We start from the raw sequence: 20,951 nt of genomic DNA, 5'->3' as shown, positions 1-20,951 counted from the left end.
TTCCGGAGTCTCTGGGCCAAATTTGGAGAGTTCCCAGGCACGAGTGTGAGCAGGGGTGGATTGCAGCCCATGTACAGAAAGCACATGTGTGTGCACTTGGATGGCTGTGCACTGCTTTGAAAACCGATTCTTTAGTCGGGGCAATGTAAGTCCTGCACAAAATGAATCCCAAGATACTGAGCTTGGATTTCTCTCTGCATAGAGGCACTCAAAAAATATTTTCAAAATTTCACATATTTGTTTATTGGTCTGATGTCCAACTCCCTGTTCATCCCGCAAAACAGAAATGAAACATGATCCTCCAAAGATGTAATTAACCATGCCAAGCTTTTCCCACTTTATTCCTAAAGCGAAAAAATCTATGTTTTTGATAAAGTATTCATAGTTTTTTGATGTTTCAGATATTTACTTGAGCTTGCACAGCAAAACATTCACTCCACTAGCTTCAATCATATCTCTAGCCATCACTTTTCATGCTTTTTCTAACTGCTTTCCCAGCCCAAGCAATTCACTATTCAACTGTTTCCTCTTGTGTATAGTATTGGAGAATATCTCTCCCTGCATTACAATGATTGCTGTTTCACAATAAAGTTGCAGCATGTCCACCTGTTGAGCATTATGTTGCGCAAATGTCTTCCACCTTTTCCTTAAAAATCTTTTAAGAGAGGTCACATGATGCAGTGCGTTGGAGCAGACATATCTGAGCTGGCTCTGTATACCATCCCCTGCTATCTACAAGATATCTTTGACATCCCTGATTATTATTCATCAGTTTTCACACGGTGCAAACAGCTTATGTCGATAGACAAATATATGCAGAAATCCCCACGGATTATGCCTTTAAAAGGAGGGAGAAAGGAGAGAGACACTCCGATGAGCAGTGTGGACAAGATGGCTGGCGTGGCAGGGCCTGTGCATACCCCTACACCAAACAATGCCTCTACCACAGATATTATAGATGCAGTTGTTGCTGCGTTGGGCAGGCGCTTTCAATCATTATCAGAGCAGATAGCAGAATTAGAAACCATGCCCACTGCAATATGGGAGAAGAATGCCAGTTTTAGAAGATGATTTGAATGACCTAACAGGTAAAATCGCTTCGCTGACAAAGCTAGTGGAGAAGCAAGAGGAGAAGATAGAAGATTTAGAAAATCACTCGCGGCATGATAATATTTGCCTGATTGGCATTCCAGAAACTGTCAAGGAATGGAATCTAGCAAGATTCTTAGAGAAATGGCTGCCAGAGGCCCTCTCCCTCCCGGAACTCACCGGAGCACTGCAAGTGGAATAAGCACATCAACATTTCTGCAAACTCTTTCCTGAGGCCTTCAAATACATTCCTTCCACATCTTCCAAAGATTCATCTATTCATTTTGATGCATTTGGGTGCCACCCCCCTCCACTCCTAATCCCCATCTCTCTTCACATATAGTCACACATTCACACAATCCCCACGATTCTCCCTTCACTGCCAAACAAGCAAGGTAAATAACAAAATATGGTGCCACCAAAAACTTCACAAATCATTATAAGAGAACTGCTTTAGGGTGCAGATGAAAGACATTAATTTAAGGCTTATGGCACACCAACAGATTGAAAATTGTCCACTATAAAGTTCACCTTCAGTGTAATATTGTCCTGAGACTTCATAGTAGAGCAAAAGTGTCTCAAAAGAGGCCTCTCATAAATTGCCCACATGACATGGGTGTAGAGTACACTAAACTCATTCGCTTGACTTCAGGGATCTTCATGCATCTCTGTATTGTCTCTGCTATCCAAATATAATCTCTAAGGTATGCAGATGCCATCACCATCAGCCCAGATTACCATTATGTCCAGTGACTTAAAATACATCAGAGGTGACCCATCTCGCCATGTCACAAGTGATATGGCAAACACTATCACAACAAAAACAGTTCTCCTCTTCATATTGATTCGCTCCAAAAGAACATCGCCTATGCACCATGATATCATCTGGATTTCAAAGGATTCAGGTTACACCTGGAGCAGTTAGTAAAACAAAGACAAACTAAATTTGGGGTATCATGCTGATAGCTACCACAGAAACAGAAATACAGGTTTCTTAAATAAATGCCATTGCGGAATGATGAGCATGATCATATCTCCACCCATGTGGGATCTCTGACATCAAGAAATACTTTCGCGGCAGCAGCAGATTCCGATTTTTGTTGCTGGCTCTCCCAAGCAAATTTCAAGATGGCAGGAAACAACAACATAAATCTTACCTTCTTCTTAACCAAGTAGTTACAAAATGGCACCATTTCGCTGCCAGATAAGCTGAGAAGTTATTAAAAATCAAGACTCGTGATCTTTCATGTTTCAACTCTTTTAAAGCTTGGTATTCTCTTAAAATGTGTTGTTTATCTGCAAAGTCTAAAACTTGTATGATTATTGGCCGAGGTCTGTCAGCCAAATCTCTTCAAGCACCGATACAATGTACCCGCTGAAATCTGATTGCTGGCATGGTTTCCTCCAAGTGAGTTCTCTCAATAATCATTCTGCTTAGTACCAAGTAAGCTGCCCAGCAGAGAGAGACCTGCCACATACTGCAGTGCTCATTTGTTTAGTTTGTCGTCTACCCTGTTCCACCATTAAGAATGACTTCTTCATTTTCTTGATTGTTTTTTTTTCCACACAATTTTGTGTTTGGAACAGGTTGCACCCTTTACAAACTGGTGACATTGGGGTGGCTCTATTTCCCCTCTACCTTTCTCTATTAGCATTCCCTTTTTTTTTTTTTTTTTACTATTCATATGAATATGTTGGTTGCCCTGGTTAACAAGCCATACCCAGTGTTATTTTTGTATTACTTGATATAAAAGATATATTGCTTGATATAAAAGAAAACTGCAAGTTTATATTATACTTCACTATTGCACTTTTCCCATTTAATGTTCTGAATGGATTTACTGTCTACTTACATAATATTAGTAAAAGGGTTAATTACTGTTTTATTCTGGTGTGATGATTTTATCTGGTCTGTGGTGCCATAAGTGAGATGTTTTTTGGGAAGGACACAGAATTGTCATATTTAGGTGACCGGGACCCTGTCTGATACCTCACTCAGGCTACGAACCTGAAGCTAAATCATATTAGTAAATATAATTTCTCATGTGGTACTCCCTACCATAAGCATAGGGGTAATTCATAGGTTTGTTTGTTTGTTTGTTTGTTTATTTATTTATTTTTATATACCGGTGTTCGATTTTACATATCACATCGGTTTACATTTAAACAAAATTTGCAGGAACTAATGTGTTACCATTGTCAAATACATTAAACATTTAAATATGGGAATTATTAACAAGGGATATAAAAGAACATGGGGAATGGCTAACACTACGGGATGCACAAAGGGGTGCACAAAGGGGATACCTCTTACATGAACAGGAGGCAGAGGTTTCATACTGCAATGGAACTGAATAACCTACAGGGTATTGGCCTGATTCTCAGGATCATTGCTTTAGTTAGTGTGGCCACTGAGATCTGATGGCATTTAAACCTATATCCATTACAGTCTTTTTCTAATAGGGTGACCAACAAATCCCCCCCCCCCAAAAAAAATAAATATACAAACAAAGCTTTCACAGGGCACCAGCAGGATAGAGTGGCATAGAGAAGAGGAAAAGAATGAGAGAGAGAGAGAGAGAGAGAGAAGGAGTGTCAAGAGATGTAATAACACACACTTAAGTACTTAAAAAATAAATCCACCTTTCTTTACACATGTATTTCTAAGCAATAGCTGCTAGAGGACAAAGTTCTTAGCTGTTGCAAACTGGGGCCCATAAAGAACTGTCCCCAATCTTGGGCCCCACTCTGTTGGATACAAAATGAAGAGGAAATAATGATGTAATTATGTAAGATTTATTACAGGTATTCACCACATTCATTGCTTATCCTGTGTGGCTGGTCAGATAACCTTAAACAACAATGCTGTGTTTATATCACCTAAATGTTGGCTTCGGAAATCATTGGCCAAATTGATATTTTTTAGCAGGACATATCTTAGTATAGCCAGGACCCTCTGTGATATAATTGTCTCTCTTCAATTCCTGTTGTCCATTGAGATCTTTCTGTTAAAGCTTCTGTGCTGGTGATTTTATTTTCAGTCTTTGTGGGTGAAGATTAGTTTGTCAATGTGGGTATCTGGCTCATGAGTGGCTGGTATTTGGTTACTAATCAGTTTGATTGGTAAACTAATCCACAGATACCTTGTTGATTGTTATGTGGCCAGGCCTTTCAGATATCTCATTGAGTATGACTGAGTCTTCTGAAATCAGAAGGATGCTCTGCAACATCAGCAGCTCATTGTCATTTGGTTAGAGTTAATTTAAAATCTGGTTGTCTGTCCATAGAGTCAGTTGAATATCATATCTTATTTGATAGAAAAAAAAAAGCCTGCATCTGTGGTTAGCAGGATGTCTTGTTGTACTGTGCTGAGTTCTGGTACAGGTCTCAGATACTTGTTTGTCAGCATCTCATGCTGGTGATTCACATTCCACTATAATTTTTTTTATATGATATCTAAAGCAATTAACATCAAGTCTCTCTTGCTAACTCTTTCTACCACTACCCATCAGCTTCCTGCTATAGCTTGTAACTTCTGACATAATCACATATCTACAATAACTCACAAAAGCCCAATTGTGAAGAATTAAAGTACTATGGCTGGATCCAAATCTGACACAGCAGAAAACCAAAAGTACTGTACTGTTATAAAGTAGACGCTTCAAATAATTATTTGACCAGTCATAATAGGCTTCATCTTTAGAGCATTGTAGCAAGATGATTGGCCTTATTTTTAATCATTGGTCAAAAATCCCAAGTATTAAGGCAATTTTTATATATATTTTTCTTTTGCTAAGTGAACCATTCATGCAATTCATGTGACTTAACTTATAATATCGCTGAAGCCATGACATCTCATGGCTTCAGCGATATTATACACACACACATGGGAGTGGGAAGCCTGTGTGTGTGTATGCATGAGAGAGATCAGGTGACTGGTGTGTGTTTGTGTGTGTGTGTGTGTGTGAGAAGAGGGAGAGAAAGAAAGTGATTATGGGAATGAGAAGCCTGTGCATGTGAAGAGAGCATGGAAGTGAGAAACCTGGGTATGTGTGAGACACAGCATGGGAGAGAGAAGCCTGTATATCTGAAAGAGAACATGGGAGTGGGAAGTCTCTGTGTGTGTGTGTGTGTGTGTGTGTGTGTGTGTGTATGCATGAGCAAGATCAGGTGACTGGTGTGTGTTTGTGTGTGAGTGTGTGTGTGAGAGAAAGAAAGTGATTATGGGAATGAGAAGCCTGTGCATGTGGAGAGAACAAGCATGGGAGTGAGAGACTGGTGAGCGTGTGTGTGTGTGTGTGTGAGACAGAGAAAGTGATTATGAGAGATTATGGGAGTGGGAAGCCTGTGTGTGTGTGTGTATGGCATGAGAGAAACTGTTCAGAAAGGTGACTGGTGTGTGTATATCAAAGACTGTTTGGGAGATGATTGGTGTGTGAGAGACAGAAACTGGTCATGGGGGCATGACTGGTATGGGTGTGTGTGTGAGAGACATGGGCACTAAGGAAGAGGACCATGAGTATAGAGCTTAGCTTCTACTGCTGCTTCTGGTGTGTGCCTCGGCCTGCATGGAAGGGGAGTAGGAGAACTGCTCGAGGGGGTAAGTAAAGGTAGCTTTTTAAGTTTATTTTTCTTGATTGACTGCCATTTTAATTATTTAATATTATGTGATGTCTGCTTTTTTGAAATATTTTATTGGTGTTTGGAGAATGTTTAATAGTTTTTATGAGTTTTTAATTGTTGGATGTTATTCTGTTTATAGCTGTTTTGAAACATTTATTCTGCTTATTAGTATAGTTTTACAATTATTTCTGTGTGGGAATCTATAGCTGCTTGCTAGTTCTGTTTTCCTAATAAGAGGTGTATTGGTTTTTAGGGCCTGATTTAATATTTGTAGTGTTGCCTTTTCATAGATAGGGTTGCTCCTGTTTGAGTGTATTCCATAATACAGGTGTAACTGTGTGTGGATTAGTTTATGTGCATTACTACAGATCCTGGGAGTATGTTAGGTCGGTTCTGTGTCTGTTACCGAGATGAGATATTTTACTAGCATGTAAGCGTTTGTATCAGTCTTATTTGTTGTGTTTTCTCAAGAGGACATGCATTGGTGGTAAACAGCTGTCTTTTCATAAGTAGGGCTGTTGAGCCTGGAAGTAGAAGGAGTTTGAGTTGCTGTTACTGAGATGACACCAGAACCAGAATATCTTTTTTGTAGGGTGAGTTGTATGGGGAATGTCATAATTCTGCTTTACATCCATTATTGTGGGTCAGGAGGGTTCCCGTGGATGCAAACTGTACTTTTACATCTAGCCCTGTGACGATCATGGGTCAGTGTGTCATGCATGTGAGAACCATCTGTCAGGTGTGTCCCGACAGAAAAAAGGTTGAGAACCACTGCTCTAGAGTGTACTAGCTCTTCCTCTTCTTCTCTCTACACTAAATGCCTTCCCTAATATCCACATGTTTGTAGCTTTAGAAAAGATAGATATGGATAAAGAAATGAAGGTCAATGAACAAACCTTTATATTGGACTAACTGAATAAATGTATGACTAGTTTTCAAGACCTTTGTTATTTTCTTCTCATCAGTATAGCTCTTGAAAACTAGTCACAAATGTATTAAGTTAATCCAAATATGTTTGTTAACTTCTTATTTTTATGTGTCTGAGTGGAATAATATGGCAACCACATTGCTTTATTCATGCATAGATGAAATTACTCTGGACTTAAGAGTGGCCAGTGCATGGGGATAGCAAGTTCAGTCAGATCTGTTGTCGTCAATATCATTTTATACATGCTTGTTTGGGTATTGTGAATGCTTGTCTAGTTGCCAGCACTTGAGGACTGGCATTAACTTCCCCTGATCTGTAACATAGAAAGGAAGCTACCTGACAGACAAACAAGTTTCTTACTGGGCAGGAGCAATATTAGAATTTATTTATTTATTTATTTATTTATTTTTAATTTTTATATACCGAAGTTCTAGTAGGGACTACAAATCACTCCGGTTTACATAAAACGAAGAACTGCTCAACAGATAGCGGAGCTTTACATGGAACCGTATAACATATGGAACAGTATAACTGGTTGACAATTTAACATAGTGCTAAATAAAGTGATAATATTTTAACTGGTAATAAATAAAGAAATATAATATTTTATATAAGAAGTATAACTATTTAACGTAGCAATAAATATAAATATAGGCAATGCCTAATATATATATGAAATAAAGTGAATTTTTTTTTTTTTAAAGTGAATTTTTGAGCTCACAGATAATTGTCCAGTTGCAGATTCTTAAAAGTAGTACTTTATACAGTGTCCATAGTTAAGGGATGGAAGTCTGTCAGTCATAGTAAGATTAAGCGTCTGGGAAAGCTTGTTGGAAGAGAAAAGTTTTCAGTCTTTTTTTGAATTCTTGATAACTGGGTTCTAGTCTAAGATCTGGGGGAAGCGTGTTCCACTGATGATGATAAAGCAGTATTACCCAGTAGATCAGCTACTGGAAATTAATATTGCTGTAGTAAAACTTTGATCTATCTACTTCACTGAGACCACGGAGCTCTCTTGATACTCAAACCTATGTGTTAGTAGAGTATTCCTCTCTCAGGCAGTGTCATTATTATCACACAGTTTCATAGTAATTTGCCATTGTGTAAAATTTCAGCTAGCTAATGTTAGTCTAACTTTATTTTTTGTTTCTGGACTAGATTCAGATTTTGATAATTTTTCACCGAAAGAGGAATCAGCTGTTAAAATCAACGAAGCCAGCGAAACTGGCATCGATCCTGCTTCATGGGATGAAAACAGATCCTTCTATAACGAAAGAATATTATTTGAAAAGGACTTTAAGGAGTCACTGGCCATAGAAGGATTACTTTTACAAGACACATTACATGACATGTCCAAAGAAGACAGTGCAAGGCTTAAAGACTCTGTTGTGGAAAATACCTTTTTTGAAACAGTTGCTAATAAGATTTCAAAAGAAAATGAATTCTCAGTGAAGAAGAATAGCCAGTCAGCATCAGAAGATAAGGTCCTTGTGCAGAACGATGCAGACGCGTTTACAGGAACACAAAAGTCTTTGCTTGACTGTATTGTGAAGGCATGTAGCAAGGAAGTAGCCCTTTTCTTAACCCAACCTGCTGACTCTCTTATCCGGTCCTTAATGAGGAGGCACTCGTGTCCTGACAGGGTCAATTTTAGTTTCAACAAGGACATCTTAAATGTACCTGACCAACCAACTAAAGATAAGGAAACAAAGGTAAGATTTATACTGCTCTTTAATATAAAGAGAGGGAGAGAGGAAGTGTCTGTCTCCTGCCTAGAGCTTGTCATTAAAAATTACTTAGATAGTTATAACCATTGAGGGAAGTGAAAGCAGGAGTGTAAATTATTCCACCCAAAGAGCCCCTACAATGAAAGGGAGGCTCAGGCAAGAAGAGGGCCTGGCGGCCCTTCGCCTTGTAGTCCCAAAACTTAGGGCTTAATTTCCAGCAGAATTATCCTGACCGGCAATCCAGTATCACTTTTCAGGACCTTATACGGGTTCCGGCACCAGGGCAGGAAAGACTGAGCAGGTGTGGCAGAGCACGTGCTGCGTGGATTGATTCCTGTATTCGCTCCCTCCCCCTCCAAGAAAATAGAGCAGAGCTTGCAGAGGTATGGCCCCGCACCACTGGAAGGAGGTGGAGAGTCTGCCTATGCAGACCCGAGGGAGGAGGAAGCGGCAGCTGTGGCGGAATCAGCCCAGGGCTGCAGCCTCATAGATAGGATGGGGGAGGGAGAAGAGTGCTTGGGTTGGGAAGGGGTCTGTAGGTGAGGACTGGGCTCATCCTTTTGGGCGGGGGAAATGTTTGTGGAAGAAAGAGAAAGTTGAACTCAGCCTCTTCCTCCTCTGCTTAGGGTGCCCTCTAGAAACGTTTTGCTTGGGATCTGGAATTTGAACTTAAACCACTGAGCGAGTGTTGAATAATGAAAAAATGTTCAACTAAGGAAATTGAACCAATACAACATGATGGCTAGAAAGACCTCAATGCCCATCAAGTCTGTAACATCAGTGGACACAACTCATCCCCAGAGGCATAGGCCTCTATTAGGTCGAATATATAGCAGCCAAATATCACTAATTTTTTGGGTCTTAAGAAAGGGATTTTTGGGTGCTATTCAGTATGTTCTGAACTCCCCAAAATTTAATCAGAAAGTCTTGAAAAAAGTTATATATGAGGCAGAGCCTGCCTGTATTCTCCATTATCAGCCTATCTGCATACAGCAGGCAATTTTCAAATGTAAATTTTCCATGGGTAAAAGAGTGCTTTACCTGCAGAAGTGGCCTGTTAACAAAATAACCTGCCTGATGTTTGGGTAAATGTACATGTGTACTGCCTGTTCATACATACATTTACCCAAACATAACAGAGACATTCCTGGTGGTTGGGTTAGGGGAACGGTTGGAATTGCATGCATACTTTTGCATTTTTAAAAGTGCATGTACATTTTTCTGAAACATTTCTGCATACATAATAGAAGGTATAACTGTGAGTGGGTAAATTTAATGTGATAATTTTCAAAGTAGACTTGAGTGCATAAGTCTATTTTGAAAATTTGTATAATTTGCCCTTGTTTTTGCTGCTTAATATAGACAAGCTGTTATAAAATTGCCCCATCCTGGTCTACCTCTTATCCATCCCAAAAGGTTTAGTTTTTATTTAGCTTCCTACAGCCTGTAACCCAAATGTATTTATTCTTGCTCAGAGCAGGAATATATCTGTGTAAGCTTCCCTTTTGCTCACACATCTGCTATTCTCCTTGGACAGTTATCTCAAACAGCCACACAAGATGAATGACGTCATTCACCAGCACCAAATCGGGTTGCTTCTCTCTCAAAGCTCATTTATTTATTATTTTGTTTATTTTATTATTTATTTGCTGGAAGTTCTTGTTTTCTGCATCTTCCACAGTATTCAGTGCAGAGTACAGGTTAAACATACATAAAAATTCAATAAAATAATACTTAAAATCAAAAACAACAAAAATAGTGATAAAACAAATGTTGATTTAGATTATACAATATTTCTATAAGCTTCAACAAAGTGTAGATGGTAACTTTAATTACGCGCACATAGTGCCCACAATTTTATATGTGTGCATACATGTGCGCAGAAATGCTGCTTCTACCGTGTAGGGGGGGGGGGACTTTAATAGAAACGCGTGCCGATGCAATTATCAGTTAAACCACTTCATTCCCAGTTCACCAAGTTAAGGCATAGGACTTCCTAGCCCCCCTATTTAAATAGCCTTCCTTTTTCCCTCTTAACCTCGACCCTTAAAACCCTGCTGACATGCCTATATTTTTTGTTTTAGGATTTACATGCCATCCATAGCAGCAATAAAGTTATGCGGTAGGGGACCCCAGTGTGCACGTGTGCACGTAAATACTTATGTGCACATTTCATGTTAAAGTCCCAGAATGCCCATGTCCCACCCTTGCCCCGCCCAGACCACACCCAAGCTCCTTTATGGGGTTTCTCTTTTGTGCACATACCAGGAGATGCATGCGCACGGGGTGGCTTTTAAAATCCAATTGGTGCGCGCCAACTGGACATACTTGCATATCTCCCAGATTTGGCGCACACCGGGCATTCTTGTGATCTTGGCCTCACCTCCCGACAGTTGGGACCTGTAGGGGTTTCCTCCACAGGTGGCACCAATACCCCTTTGGGCCAAGGGTCCACCTCCACAACACTCATGACATTATTGGAAAGTTCTGGTGAAATGTCTGACTTTAAACTTAATTTTGCTTCATCTGTAATTATGCTTTGTAGAGATATGTATCAGTTCCGAAATTGTTTCCGGTATCGTGTGCGCCATAAGACTGAAACCTAATGCTGAACCTCCTAAGGGACGTGTCTACCCATTGTCGGTGGTGGAGAACAAAGCCATGTCTGAGTACATCGAGGAAAATTTGCAAAAAGGTTTCATTAGACCATCTAAGTCTCCTGCAGGTTCAGGCTTCTTCTTCGTGGGGAAGGACGGCACACTGCATCCTTGTATTGACTATTGAGGTCTGAACGAGATCACGATTACAGACTGATACCCCTTACCTCTGATCTCAGAGCTTTTTGATCGACTTCAAGGAGCCAAGATGTTTTCGAAACTTGACCTAAAGGGAGCCTATAACTTGGTTCGCATTCGCGAAGGCGACGAATGGAAAACAGCTTTCAACACTCGAGATGACCATTTCGAATATTTGGTGATGCCCCTGCCGTGTTTCAGAACATGATGAACGACATTCTGTGGGACCTTCTGTACAAAAGTGTCATTGTCTACCTAGATGACATCTTGATATTTTCGCGAGATATGTCTACTCATCTAGCAGATGTCAAACAAGTATTACTGAGACTTCGAGAACACCGCCTCTACACCAAATTGTCGAATTGGCACCGGTAGCCCCTTTCACATGTTAAGGGCAAAGGGCCACCAGTGCCATTTTGTTTACTGGCAGCCGACAGCCCGAGAGTGGGAGATCGCTCCCGGGATCCACGCTGGACCACCAAGGATTTTAGGCAAGTTTTAGGGGGGTCCAGAGAGTGGGGGGGTTGTAATAAACTAAATTTTAAGAGTTGTGGTGGGTTTTTTTTTTTTTTTTAATAAAGGTGCCCCTCCCCCCTGCGCTAACCTGAAGTTCGGGGAAAATCCGTCTTGGGATTCGGGTCCCCCTATCCATGCCGATTTGGACAATTCAGCAAAATCAAATGCACATCTCTAGCGATAACACCGTGGTGGGGCGATCACTGCTGGCTTTTGCAGGCCCGCCCCCCCCCCCCCCACCGCTTCGTCCCCTGTCACCGCTGGATTCACAAACCAGTGCGATATTAGAAAATCCAGGCCTAAGTTACCGGAGGCGGCATAGAACATCAGGTAAATGAACTGACTGGAGTCGCAAAGTCAAAAATTACTAAAGCGGTTCTAATAGCAGACAGACCACTCTATTTCCTTATTCAAGCCTGCGGGTACAAAGGTGTTAAGCAAAAAAATCCAATGTTGTTCCTGATAAGTCAGAAGTTTGGAAAATTGCCACCACGTGGCGATTGGAGCAGCACTTCCAGGGCAAATAACTTGAAATCATTTAGGGAATGGTGGCCATCTAACCAGTGGGCTTCTAATGGAGCCTCCAACTCGGCATTTCTGATGCATGAGCAATACTCATAGATATGGGTCTTTAATTTGCGAATAGTTTTACCTACATGGACACTGGATAATGTAAATAACCCCTACTGTGTTTCAAATTGATTGATGTGTGGTTCAACAAACAGGTGTATCCTGTGACTGGATGTTTGAATGAAGATAAAGTTAATGACATGGGGCATGTCCCAAATGGGCATAAAAAAAAGCAAATGTCACATCTAGGTAACCATTACTGTCTTAAGAAACCCAGACACAAATATCACATTTGAAAATTGCTTCTGGCTTGAAAAGCCTGGCGCTCCAGGGCTTGTAAAAAATGTTTGGTTGACATATACAGTAATTTAAATGGTGGTAAGATGATGATGTGTGCAGCTGCCATTTTTTAAGAAAAAAAAGAGTGAGGCGCTAGTGCAGATTTAGTAAGTACTGTATGCTTTTTAAGGGTGTTTATCTTCTAGTGTGAGTGGATTCTACAAGTACTAAAATGTAGCTATCTTTTTAGTCATGAAGATTATACCCCCGAGCCAGGTAAAGTAACACTGAAATGCTACATCCTGGGTTTTTCAAGCCAGCAGTGTTTATTAAAATGTGATATTTGTGTCTGGGTTCCTTAAGACAGTAACTAACCTAGATGTGACATTTGTTTTTTTTTTTATATTAATGAAAAAACCAGAAGTCTGATCACACCTAAGTAACAGAAATACTAAGGATAAAATAAGTACTTGTTTATAAGGTTTTAGTGCAAGCAAAAAAAGACTCAAAATTATTTGTCTATTCCCTTCAAATTACATATTTGGAAAGACCAAGACAACATGCTGGTATATTATTATAACTGGCGATATACAACTTATTTCAGCTGTCATAATGGCAAATTACCACATTCATTAACAAATGGTGGCATGTAGCCTAATCTAACACCCGATAGAAAACCTGTTTAAAAAGTTTAGATATTGTTTCATTATAAAGATATTGGTATTGTATAAAGGAGATAAGACCTAACAGAGTCATTGTTCTCTGCTTTAGGGCGACTTATTATTGATCGGGTGATGGGTTTCATTTTTTTTGTTTTGGATAGTTCAGCCAAAACAATTAATGCAAAACAATGCACATAGATTTGAAAATCAAATCTACATGTGGTGTTTCCCTACCAGATCCTGTCCCAGTCCCTGGGATCACCTCCTCTCTGTGGTAGAATCCTGCATGCACTTTTAACTGGGCGGGGGGCAATTTTCAGTCAAGCCGTTTTACCAGGTAAATACCTTTTGAAAATTGACTTTTATAAAAGAATTCAGTAGTGTTTGAGAAAACATGGAAACAGGGTAAGAATAAAGGAAGTAAATAGTCATGCTACTCTGAACTTTGATTCCAGAAATATTAGAAACTAAACTAATCGGGGTCAGTATTTTGATGGGAGATCTCCAAGCAACGACTCTGACGACATTAAAGAGCCAAGGTTACTTTTCACAAGCCTATGGATGTTAATCCTAGTGACATGGCTGAAATCTAACACGAGTTGTACAATGGAGTCTGCAGAAATTCCCTTTGAGCAAAGAACCTACTGGTCTTGTTTAAGGAACAATTTACTCATTTCTTACTTACTCCATGTTATATCTGACAGCATTCTGGATGAGTGCTATACTGAAATGTTACTACTGTACAACTGCTTTAAATACAATAGATAGGAGAGGATTGAAGATTTGTCACATTGACTTTGTGCTGTTACTTATCATCCTTGCAGGCAGAAATGCAAAAGCAGTTGGATTTCAGGCTGGCAGAAAAGCTGCAGTTCAACTCCAAGTACAACAGGGTTGTGGATGAAGTGAAAACCTTGCATGAGGAATTTGAGAAGAAGCAAGATGAGACACAAAACCTGGAGCTGTGCATGGAGATGATCAAGAACGAGAATCTGGAGCTTCAACATCAGGTTAGAATCATAGAAAAATCCAGCTAGGGAAAAATGAGGAAAATTGCCAACCATCCAGGTTTCTAAGGTAAGAAAGATTACCCAGCGATAAGAAACCTCTGAAGATGGTATAGAGAGAATGAAATCTTGTGTGGAGCACAGATAGCAAATGGGTCTTTAGGAGAGAGAAAAGCTGAAATTCAGGATAAAGTCAGAGTGCGAGAATGTGATATGCAGTATATTAAGTTTCAATTTAACATAGAATAAGATGGCAAACCAATGAAGAAATGCAAGAAACAAGTGAGGGGAGAAAGCCAAAACTCAGGTAATTGCAAATGAAAGCTGCTGGTGCTGTAATAGTCCTAGTTGGAGCAAGGATCAAGCTCTTCTACCTTTCTTTCACATCTGTAACGATACATCTTAAACCGTCACACTTTGAAAGATGAATTTTGAATGAGATGTACATGCTAAAATTGGGAGGTATGCGCACATGTAGTACATGCTGCATCCACCCAGTTTTAAAAGCCTCCCACATGCATGCATAAGTCCCGAAGTGCAAACATCTCACTTTGGACAAACAAGAGTGGAGTGTGGATGTGGCGTGGGCATTCCAGGGTGGGGCACACACCCAGGCCCAGTACCATGTAACTTTACGTCTGCTATTGAGGAAGTGTAAGTCTAAATAAAACTGTTTGTAGGCATCTCTGAAGTATTTGAGGGGGTTTGGGTTAACTGGGGGCAGTGTGCAGATTAATGAACCAGAGGGGTTTGGAGGACCTAGCTCTAGACTGAGCAAACTGGTGGACGCACTGGTTAAATTGGTCATGGTGTGGACGTGTGCCTGTTATAAAATTCCCTCACTTGCGCGGCTCACTTGTAAAATTAGGAGCATATATGCACGTGCCAGAACTATTTTATAACATGGCCGCGTTTCTGGCCATGTGCCCGCGCACCTATTTGAAAGTCACCACACCTCTATTTACACATTCTATATGGGCAATACACCCCATTACCCTTCCTACCTACATTTTTGTGATGCACACTAATTTTTCTGCAGTATTGTATCCTTTATGTTTTAATGACTATCCACTAGCAACAGAATGAATATCATTAAGCACAGCAGTTATCTAACAATGTTCTGTTTTTCATACATAACACAGCACTATATTAGAGATACATCATAGTGGCTGATTTTTATCAATACAGTTTCTGACACCAGGGGGGTAGATTTTCATAGCCTATATGGCTAAGTAACTTATGGGATCATTCATCAAAATGTGATAATGCCGTAACGCGTGCACTAACAGCCTATCGCTATTTTATTTTTCCCCTCCATTGTTCCACTGTTCCCTCCCCTCCCCCCCCCCCCCCCCCCCCGGTTAACAAGTTTATTGTAAAGCACTGTTGCATATGTTCGTTAACAAGTTTATTGTAAAGTTTATTGTTTATTGTAAATGTTTATTGTAAAGCACTGTTGCATATGTTTGTTCTAGTTAGCACAGCTGCAATGTTTCTGTCAATTGTGAACCAATGTGAGGTTACTAAACAAATGTCGGTATATAAAAACTGCAAATAAATAAATAAAATAAATAAATAAAACATTTCATATTCAAGTGGGAGGAATTGGGGCGGGGTAAATGTAAAACAGGAGGTGGTAGCACGCTGCGTGATATGTATCTCACAATATCGCGGGTTAGTATTTATTTATTTATTTATTTATTTAAAACATTTTATATACCGACTTTCACAGACAAAGTCTGACCAAGACGGTTCACAACTTCAAAATAAAAAAAAAAACAAAACTGAAGAAGATAATTAAACACAAAAGACTACATAATAAAAAACAAAATCAATAAATAAACTAAAAGATGGAAAAAAAATACAATGTATAATTATAATCCCTAATTCTTTAACATAACTTATGCTAAAATTTATAACTAAAAACGAGAAAAGCCAGAAAAGGTTAAGAAACCAGAGACCAGAGTTATCACATGGTTAGCAAAAACAAGCTATTAAGCTCTATGTATGTATAATATACATCCACTATTATTATGAAGATCTTTGAGGAAAGATATTCATTTCCTCAATTCCTGCACTATTATTATGAAGATCTTTGAGGAAAGATATTCATTTCCTCAATTCCTGCAAAAGCCATTTTAAATAGAAAGGTTTTCAAAACCTTCTTGAATTCATTGTGATCAGTAATTGATCTTAGTGTATTTGGGATTGAGTTCCAAAGAATGGGTCCCGCCACTGAGAACGCTCTCTCTCTAGTTATATTCAATCTGGCCAGCCTAACCGTGGGAACATCAAGTAGATACTTGGTGGTAGATCTGAGATTTCTAGTAGGTTTATATAACCGTAATGAAGTACAGAGCCAAGTTGAATCCGGATCATGAATTAATGAGTAAATTAGTGACAGTATTTTATATTTCACCCTAAACTTAATAGTAACGCAGCTAATAACTACACCTTTTTTCTGGGCGGTACGATCGGATCATGGGCGGTATTGCAGTCCGCGGCATTATTGTTGTGCATATTACACGAGATAAAAACTGCAGTCAATACACACACACACCTACCAAGCATTCCTGGACCAATAAAAACGGCTCTTTTTAGTAGGTCAAGCTTCCTAACTGCTTTTGGTGAGTGGCATTCTTCATGCCTGGCCAGTCTCGCCGCATGCAACGACATGTGGAAGATGAACAACCAGAACAGGACCCAAAACCACTTTCAAGACTTCCCAGGGAAGTACCAGCAGCACAGGCAGAGGCTCCGCTGTGGCGGGGTCTGGGTCCTGCCCAGCGACATGCATGTGCCCGGCCACGGGCCGGGAGATACAGGGAGAGTATCTTTCCTCCACGAACATCCTTGCTGGACATGCCTGAAAACTTTATGCTAGGTAGGTATCGTCTCAGCTCTTGGGCAATCCTGGAATTATATGAAGACATTCGAGGGGATCTAGATCCAGTCTCGGCAAGGTCCTGTGCTGTCCCCGGCATCACCAAACTGTTGACAATCCTTCATTTCACGGCAAGCGGCTCCTTCCAAACCACTGTAGGGGTGGTGGGGGGAATGTCCCAAATCACATGCTCACGCTGTCTCAATCAGGTCATTGCAGCTGTAACTGACCGCATTAATCGATACATAAAGTTCCCTTGTGACCAAGCAGGACTTGATGGACTTGAAGAGAGGTTTCTATGCCTTCGCACACTTTCCCAATGTCATCAGAGCTATCAACTGCACTCACATGGCCATCGTCCCACCCCATGGCAAATGTACCACAACAGAAAACTCTTCCACTCCATCAATGTGCAAGTGGTCTGCGAAACTCAAATGCGCATCCTTGATGTGGTGGCCAGGTACCCCGGAGCCGTGCATGTATTGGGACCCTTACTTTTCAATATATTTATAAATGATCTGGAAAGAAATACGATAAGTGAGGTAATCAAATTTGCAGATGATACAAAATTGTTCAGAGTAGTTAAATCACAAGCAGATTGTGATAAATTGCAGGAAGACCTTGTAAGGCTGGAAAATTGGGCATCAAAATGGCAGATGAAATTTAATGTGGACAAGTGCAAGGTGATGCATATAGGGAAAAATAACCCTTGCTGTAGTTACACCATGTTAGGTTCCATATTAGGTGCTACTACCCAAGAAAGAGATCTAGGCATCATAGTGGATAACACATTGAAATCGTCGGTTCAGTGTGCTGCGGCAGTCAAAAAAGCAAACAGATGTTGGGAATTATTAGAAAGGGAATGGTGAATAAAATGGAAAATGTCATAATGCCTCTGTATCGCTCCATAGTGAGACCGCAACTTGAATACTGTGTACAATTCTGGTCGCCACATCTCAAAAAAGATATAATTGCGATGGAGAAGGTACAGAGAAGGGCGACCAAAATGATAAAGGGAATGGAACAGCTCCCCTATGAGGAAAGACTAAAGAGGTTAGGACTTTTCAGCTTGGAGAAGAGACGGCTGAGGAGGGGATATGATAGAGGTGTTTAAAATCATGAGAGGTCTAGAACGGGTAGATGTGAATCGGTTATTTACTCTTTCGGATAATAGAAAGACTAGGGGGTACGCCATGAAGTTAGCATGTGGCACATTTAAAACTAATCTGAGAAAATTATTTTTCACTCAACACACAATTAAACTCTGGAATTTGTTGCCAGAGGATGTGGTTAGTGCAGTTAGTATAGCTGTGTTTAAAAAAGGATTGGATAAATTCTTGGAGGAGAAGTCCATTACCTGCTATTAATTAAGTTGACTTAGATAATAACCACCGCTATTATTAGCAACGGTAACATGGAATAGACTTAGTTTTTGGGTACTTGCCAGGTTCTTATGGCCTGGATTGGCCACTGTTGGAAACAGGATGCTGGGCTTGATGGACCCTTGGTCTGACCCAGTATTGCATGTTCTTATGTTCCTTTATAGTTAGGCCATCGGGGATCTTTGAAAATTTTGAGGCTGGCCTGTACGGTGACCCTTGGCTTATAGGTAAGACACCCTTTTCTTTCACATTTCCATCAATCCTTATCAGTATGTGGCTAATGGCACCCAACTGGAGGTGGAGAGCAGTGGAGGAGGACACGATCAGTGGCATAACACCTGCCTTCTGCATTTATGTATGCAGGACATTGTCCAAGGCCATGCCTTTCTCTGCTCATGATTCAGAGGACTGCCAAATGAGTGGGAGAAAAAAGGCACAGGACCTAAAGTCAGAATGCACTATATACATAGCATGTATTTATTACCTAAAAGGCCCCATTCCTATCCTCCCCTTGGGAATTGTTACAATGTGTCATATGCGTCCGAACCGTGTATTATGCTGAATATTGCTGGTACAGCACCTTCACGTGTGGGCCGTTACTGAACTGTCAGGAACATTGTCACCTGTACTTTCTGTACAGCTTCATACACTTGTACCACGAGCAGTCTGCAGTGTATGTTGCAGAACTGGTGTATTTCCTGTGTGTGGGGTGACTAATGGTTTTCAACACAGGACAGACTGGAGCTCCACGATGAAAAATAACTGCAACTGCATGAAGTACCCCATTTGCTGGTAGCACAGCTTTCTGTCCTCTTACATATGTCTGGAAGTTTGGCAGGCAGCTACACAGCAGTACCCTTTGCTGGATTGCGAGGCCCTGTCATATCATACTTCCAAACAATTGTTTCATCAGATGCTGTTGTAATGAACAGATCAGCTCCTTTTGCCTACAGCGTTCCTGCACATCTAACGGCCAACAACAATACTTAAATGGTCTCGGGCAACGCTCATCAGGTTTGACGGCTCAATAAAGGTACTGGCTAGCTTATACAGTCTTATTGGATGTTGTGGTTTGCCAGTCATATCTGCCACTAGCAATGCAAATATTCATGCCTTTTTTCTGCCATTGCCTCAGGAGACTCAGGGTACGATTTCAAGCCCTGGCTTCTCAGCCCTATACACATGCCAAACACGCTAGCAGAGACGATATACGACAACGCCTTAAATGCTACCTGAAACGTCATAGAACGCATCGTTGGCTTTCTGAAAAGTTGTTTTCCCTGTTTGGACAAGACAGGTGGAGCTTTAATGTACGCCCCACCCAAAGTAGCAAAGATTGTCTTGCTGTGCTGCGTGTTTCATAATGTTGTACGCCATGGACTACCAATGGACATACATCCAGATCTGCTACGGAATCCCTCATGTCTCCCTGCTGGAGGCCAGGAGAACATGCTGAGTGGCAGCCAGATTCGGCAAAACCTTATACGGACACACTTTGCCTGATAGGGTTCACGTTGCTATTCCCCTTCCAGGGGAGGTGTGCCTGAGGCCTGTTAGCTGCTGCTATACTTGCTATCACTTGTCTTTGTATCACTTCTTGGCTGAGTAGGTCACCGTGTACCATATAAACACATATGGATGATCATGAACTGTCTTTGCAATGGAGCTGAACAGTGTACTTGAAATAAAGTTTGTCACTGTAAACATTACATGATAGACTTGTGGCCGCCAGCATGTGTTCTGGCTGTTAGTGACAGAAATTGAGTGACGTTTGGTATGACATTCGGTGGCCTATCTACATGGTGTGGCCTGAGAGCCATCAACAGTGGCCCTCATTATCACCCTCACATGTGGATACCACTGAGTCATAAGTGTGTTTGTGGCCCACATGCTCCTGGACCCTGAAGAGAGACAGCTGTAGTTATACAGTAAATGTGAAAAAACACTAAAGGTGTAACATGCATGGCAACGTACGAAGGGCACACTTAAAAGTAGTACTGCCAGATAGCTATTGATACACCCTCATTTGGAAGGACTTACAGGTGTTCAGGTGAACTAGTACCTCTGTAATGGGTGTGCTTTATGTCACAAGGACATTACCAGAACAATCTGTCACCGATGGTATATCATTTAAACAGTGAGAAAACACTAGGATTTTGAACTGCATATCAATTTGCAGCATATGTACATGTAGCCATTGTCTAACTCCCATGCCAGCAGGTATAGAGAGTGTTGATGTTGCTGCCATTGTCATGAAATAGCAGCATGAACATACTTCTCATTATGGATAGGTGGCCTCAATACTGCACACATCGCACTGCTTTGGGCTCACACTTTGCAATACAGCCAGGATGAAAGGGACTTTGCTATGTGGTGCCATGTTTCCTATGTGCACAGCTCCTTCAAAGTTTGCATTAACCTTTCTCAGTGCATGCACCCCTACATGCATGCACTGTAGTACATCAAATGTGGAAATTTATCAGAACAGC

The 20,951-nt window shown here is 40.7% G+C and overlaps 1 protein-coding gene across 1 annotated transcript in view; it reads left to right on the top strand.

Annotated features, from left to right (window-relative positions):
- Positions 1-20,951, top strand: part of CAGE1 (cancer antigen 1) — a 176,909-nt gene that overhangs the window by 68,434 nt on the left and 87,524 nt on the right. Inside the window, exons 6-7 of the mRNA XM_029590619.1 lie at positions 7,799-8,352; positions 14,014-14,199. Coding sequence (XP_029446479.1) covers positions 7,799-8,352; positions 14,014-14,199 — 740 coding nt within the window. The remainder of the gene's footprint in view (positions 1-7,798; positions 8,353-14,013; positions 14,200-20,951) is intronic.

The sequence above is a fragment of the Rhinatrema bivittatum genome, chromosome 2, assembly GCF_901001135.1.
Source record: "Rhinatrema bivittatum chromosome 2, aRhiBiv1.1, whole genome shotgun sequence".
In the NCBI taxonomy this organism is placed as follows: domain Eukaryota; kingdom Metazoa; phylum Chordata; class Amphibia; order Gymnophiona; family Rhinatrematidae; genus Rhinatrema; species Rhinatrema bivittatum.
Note: the sequence above shows the minus strand (reverse complement) of the source record. Positions and strands in the feature narration are given on the sequence as shown.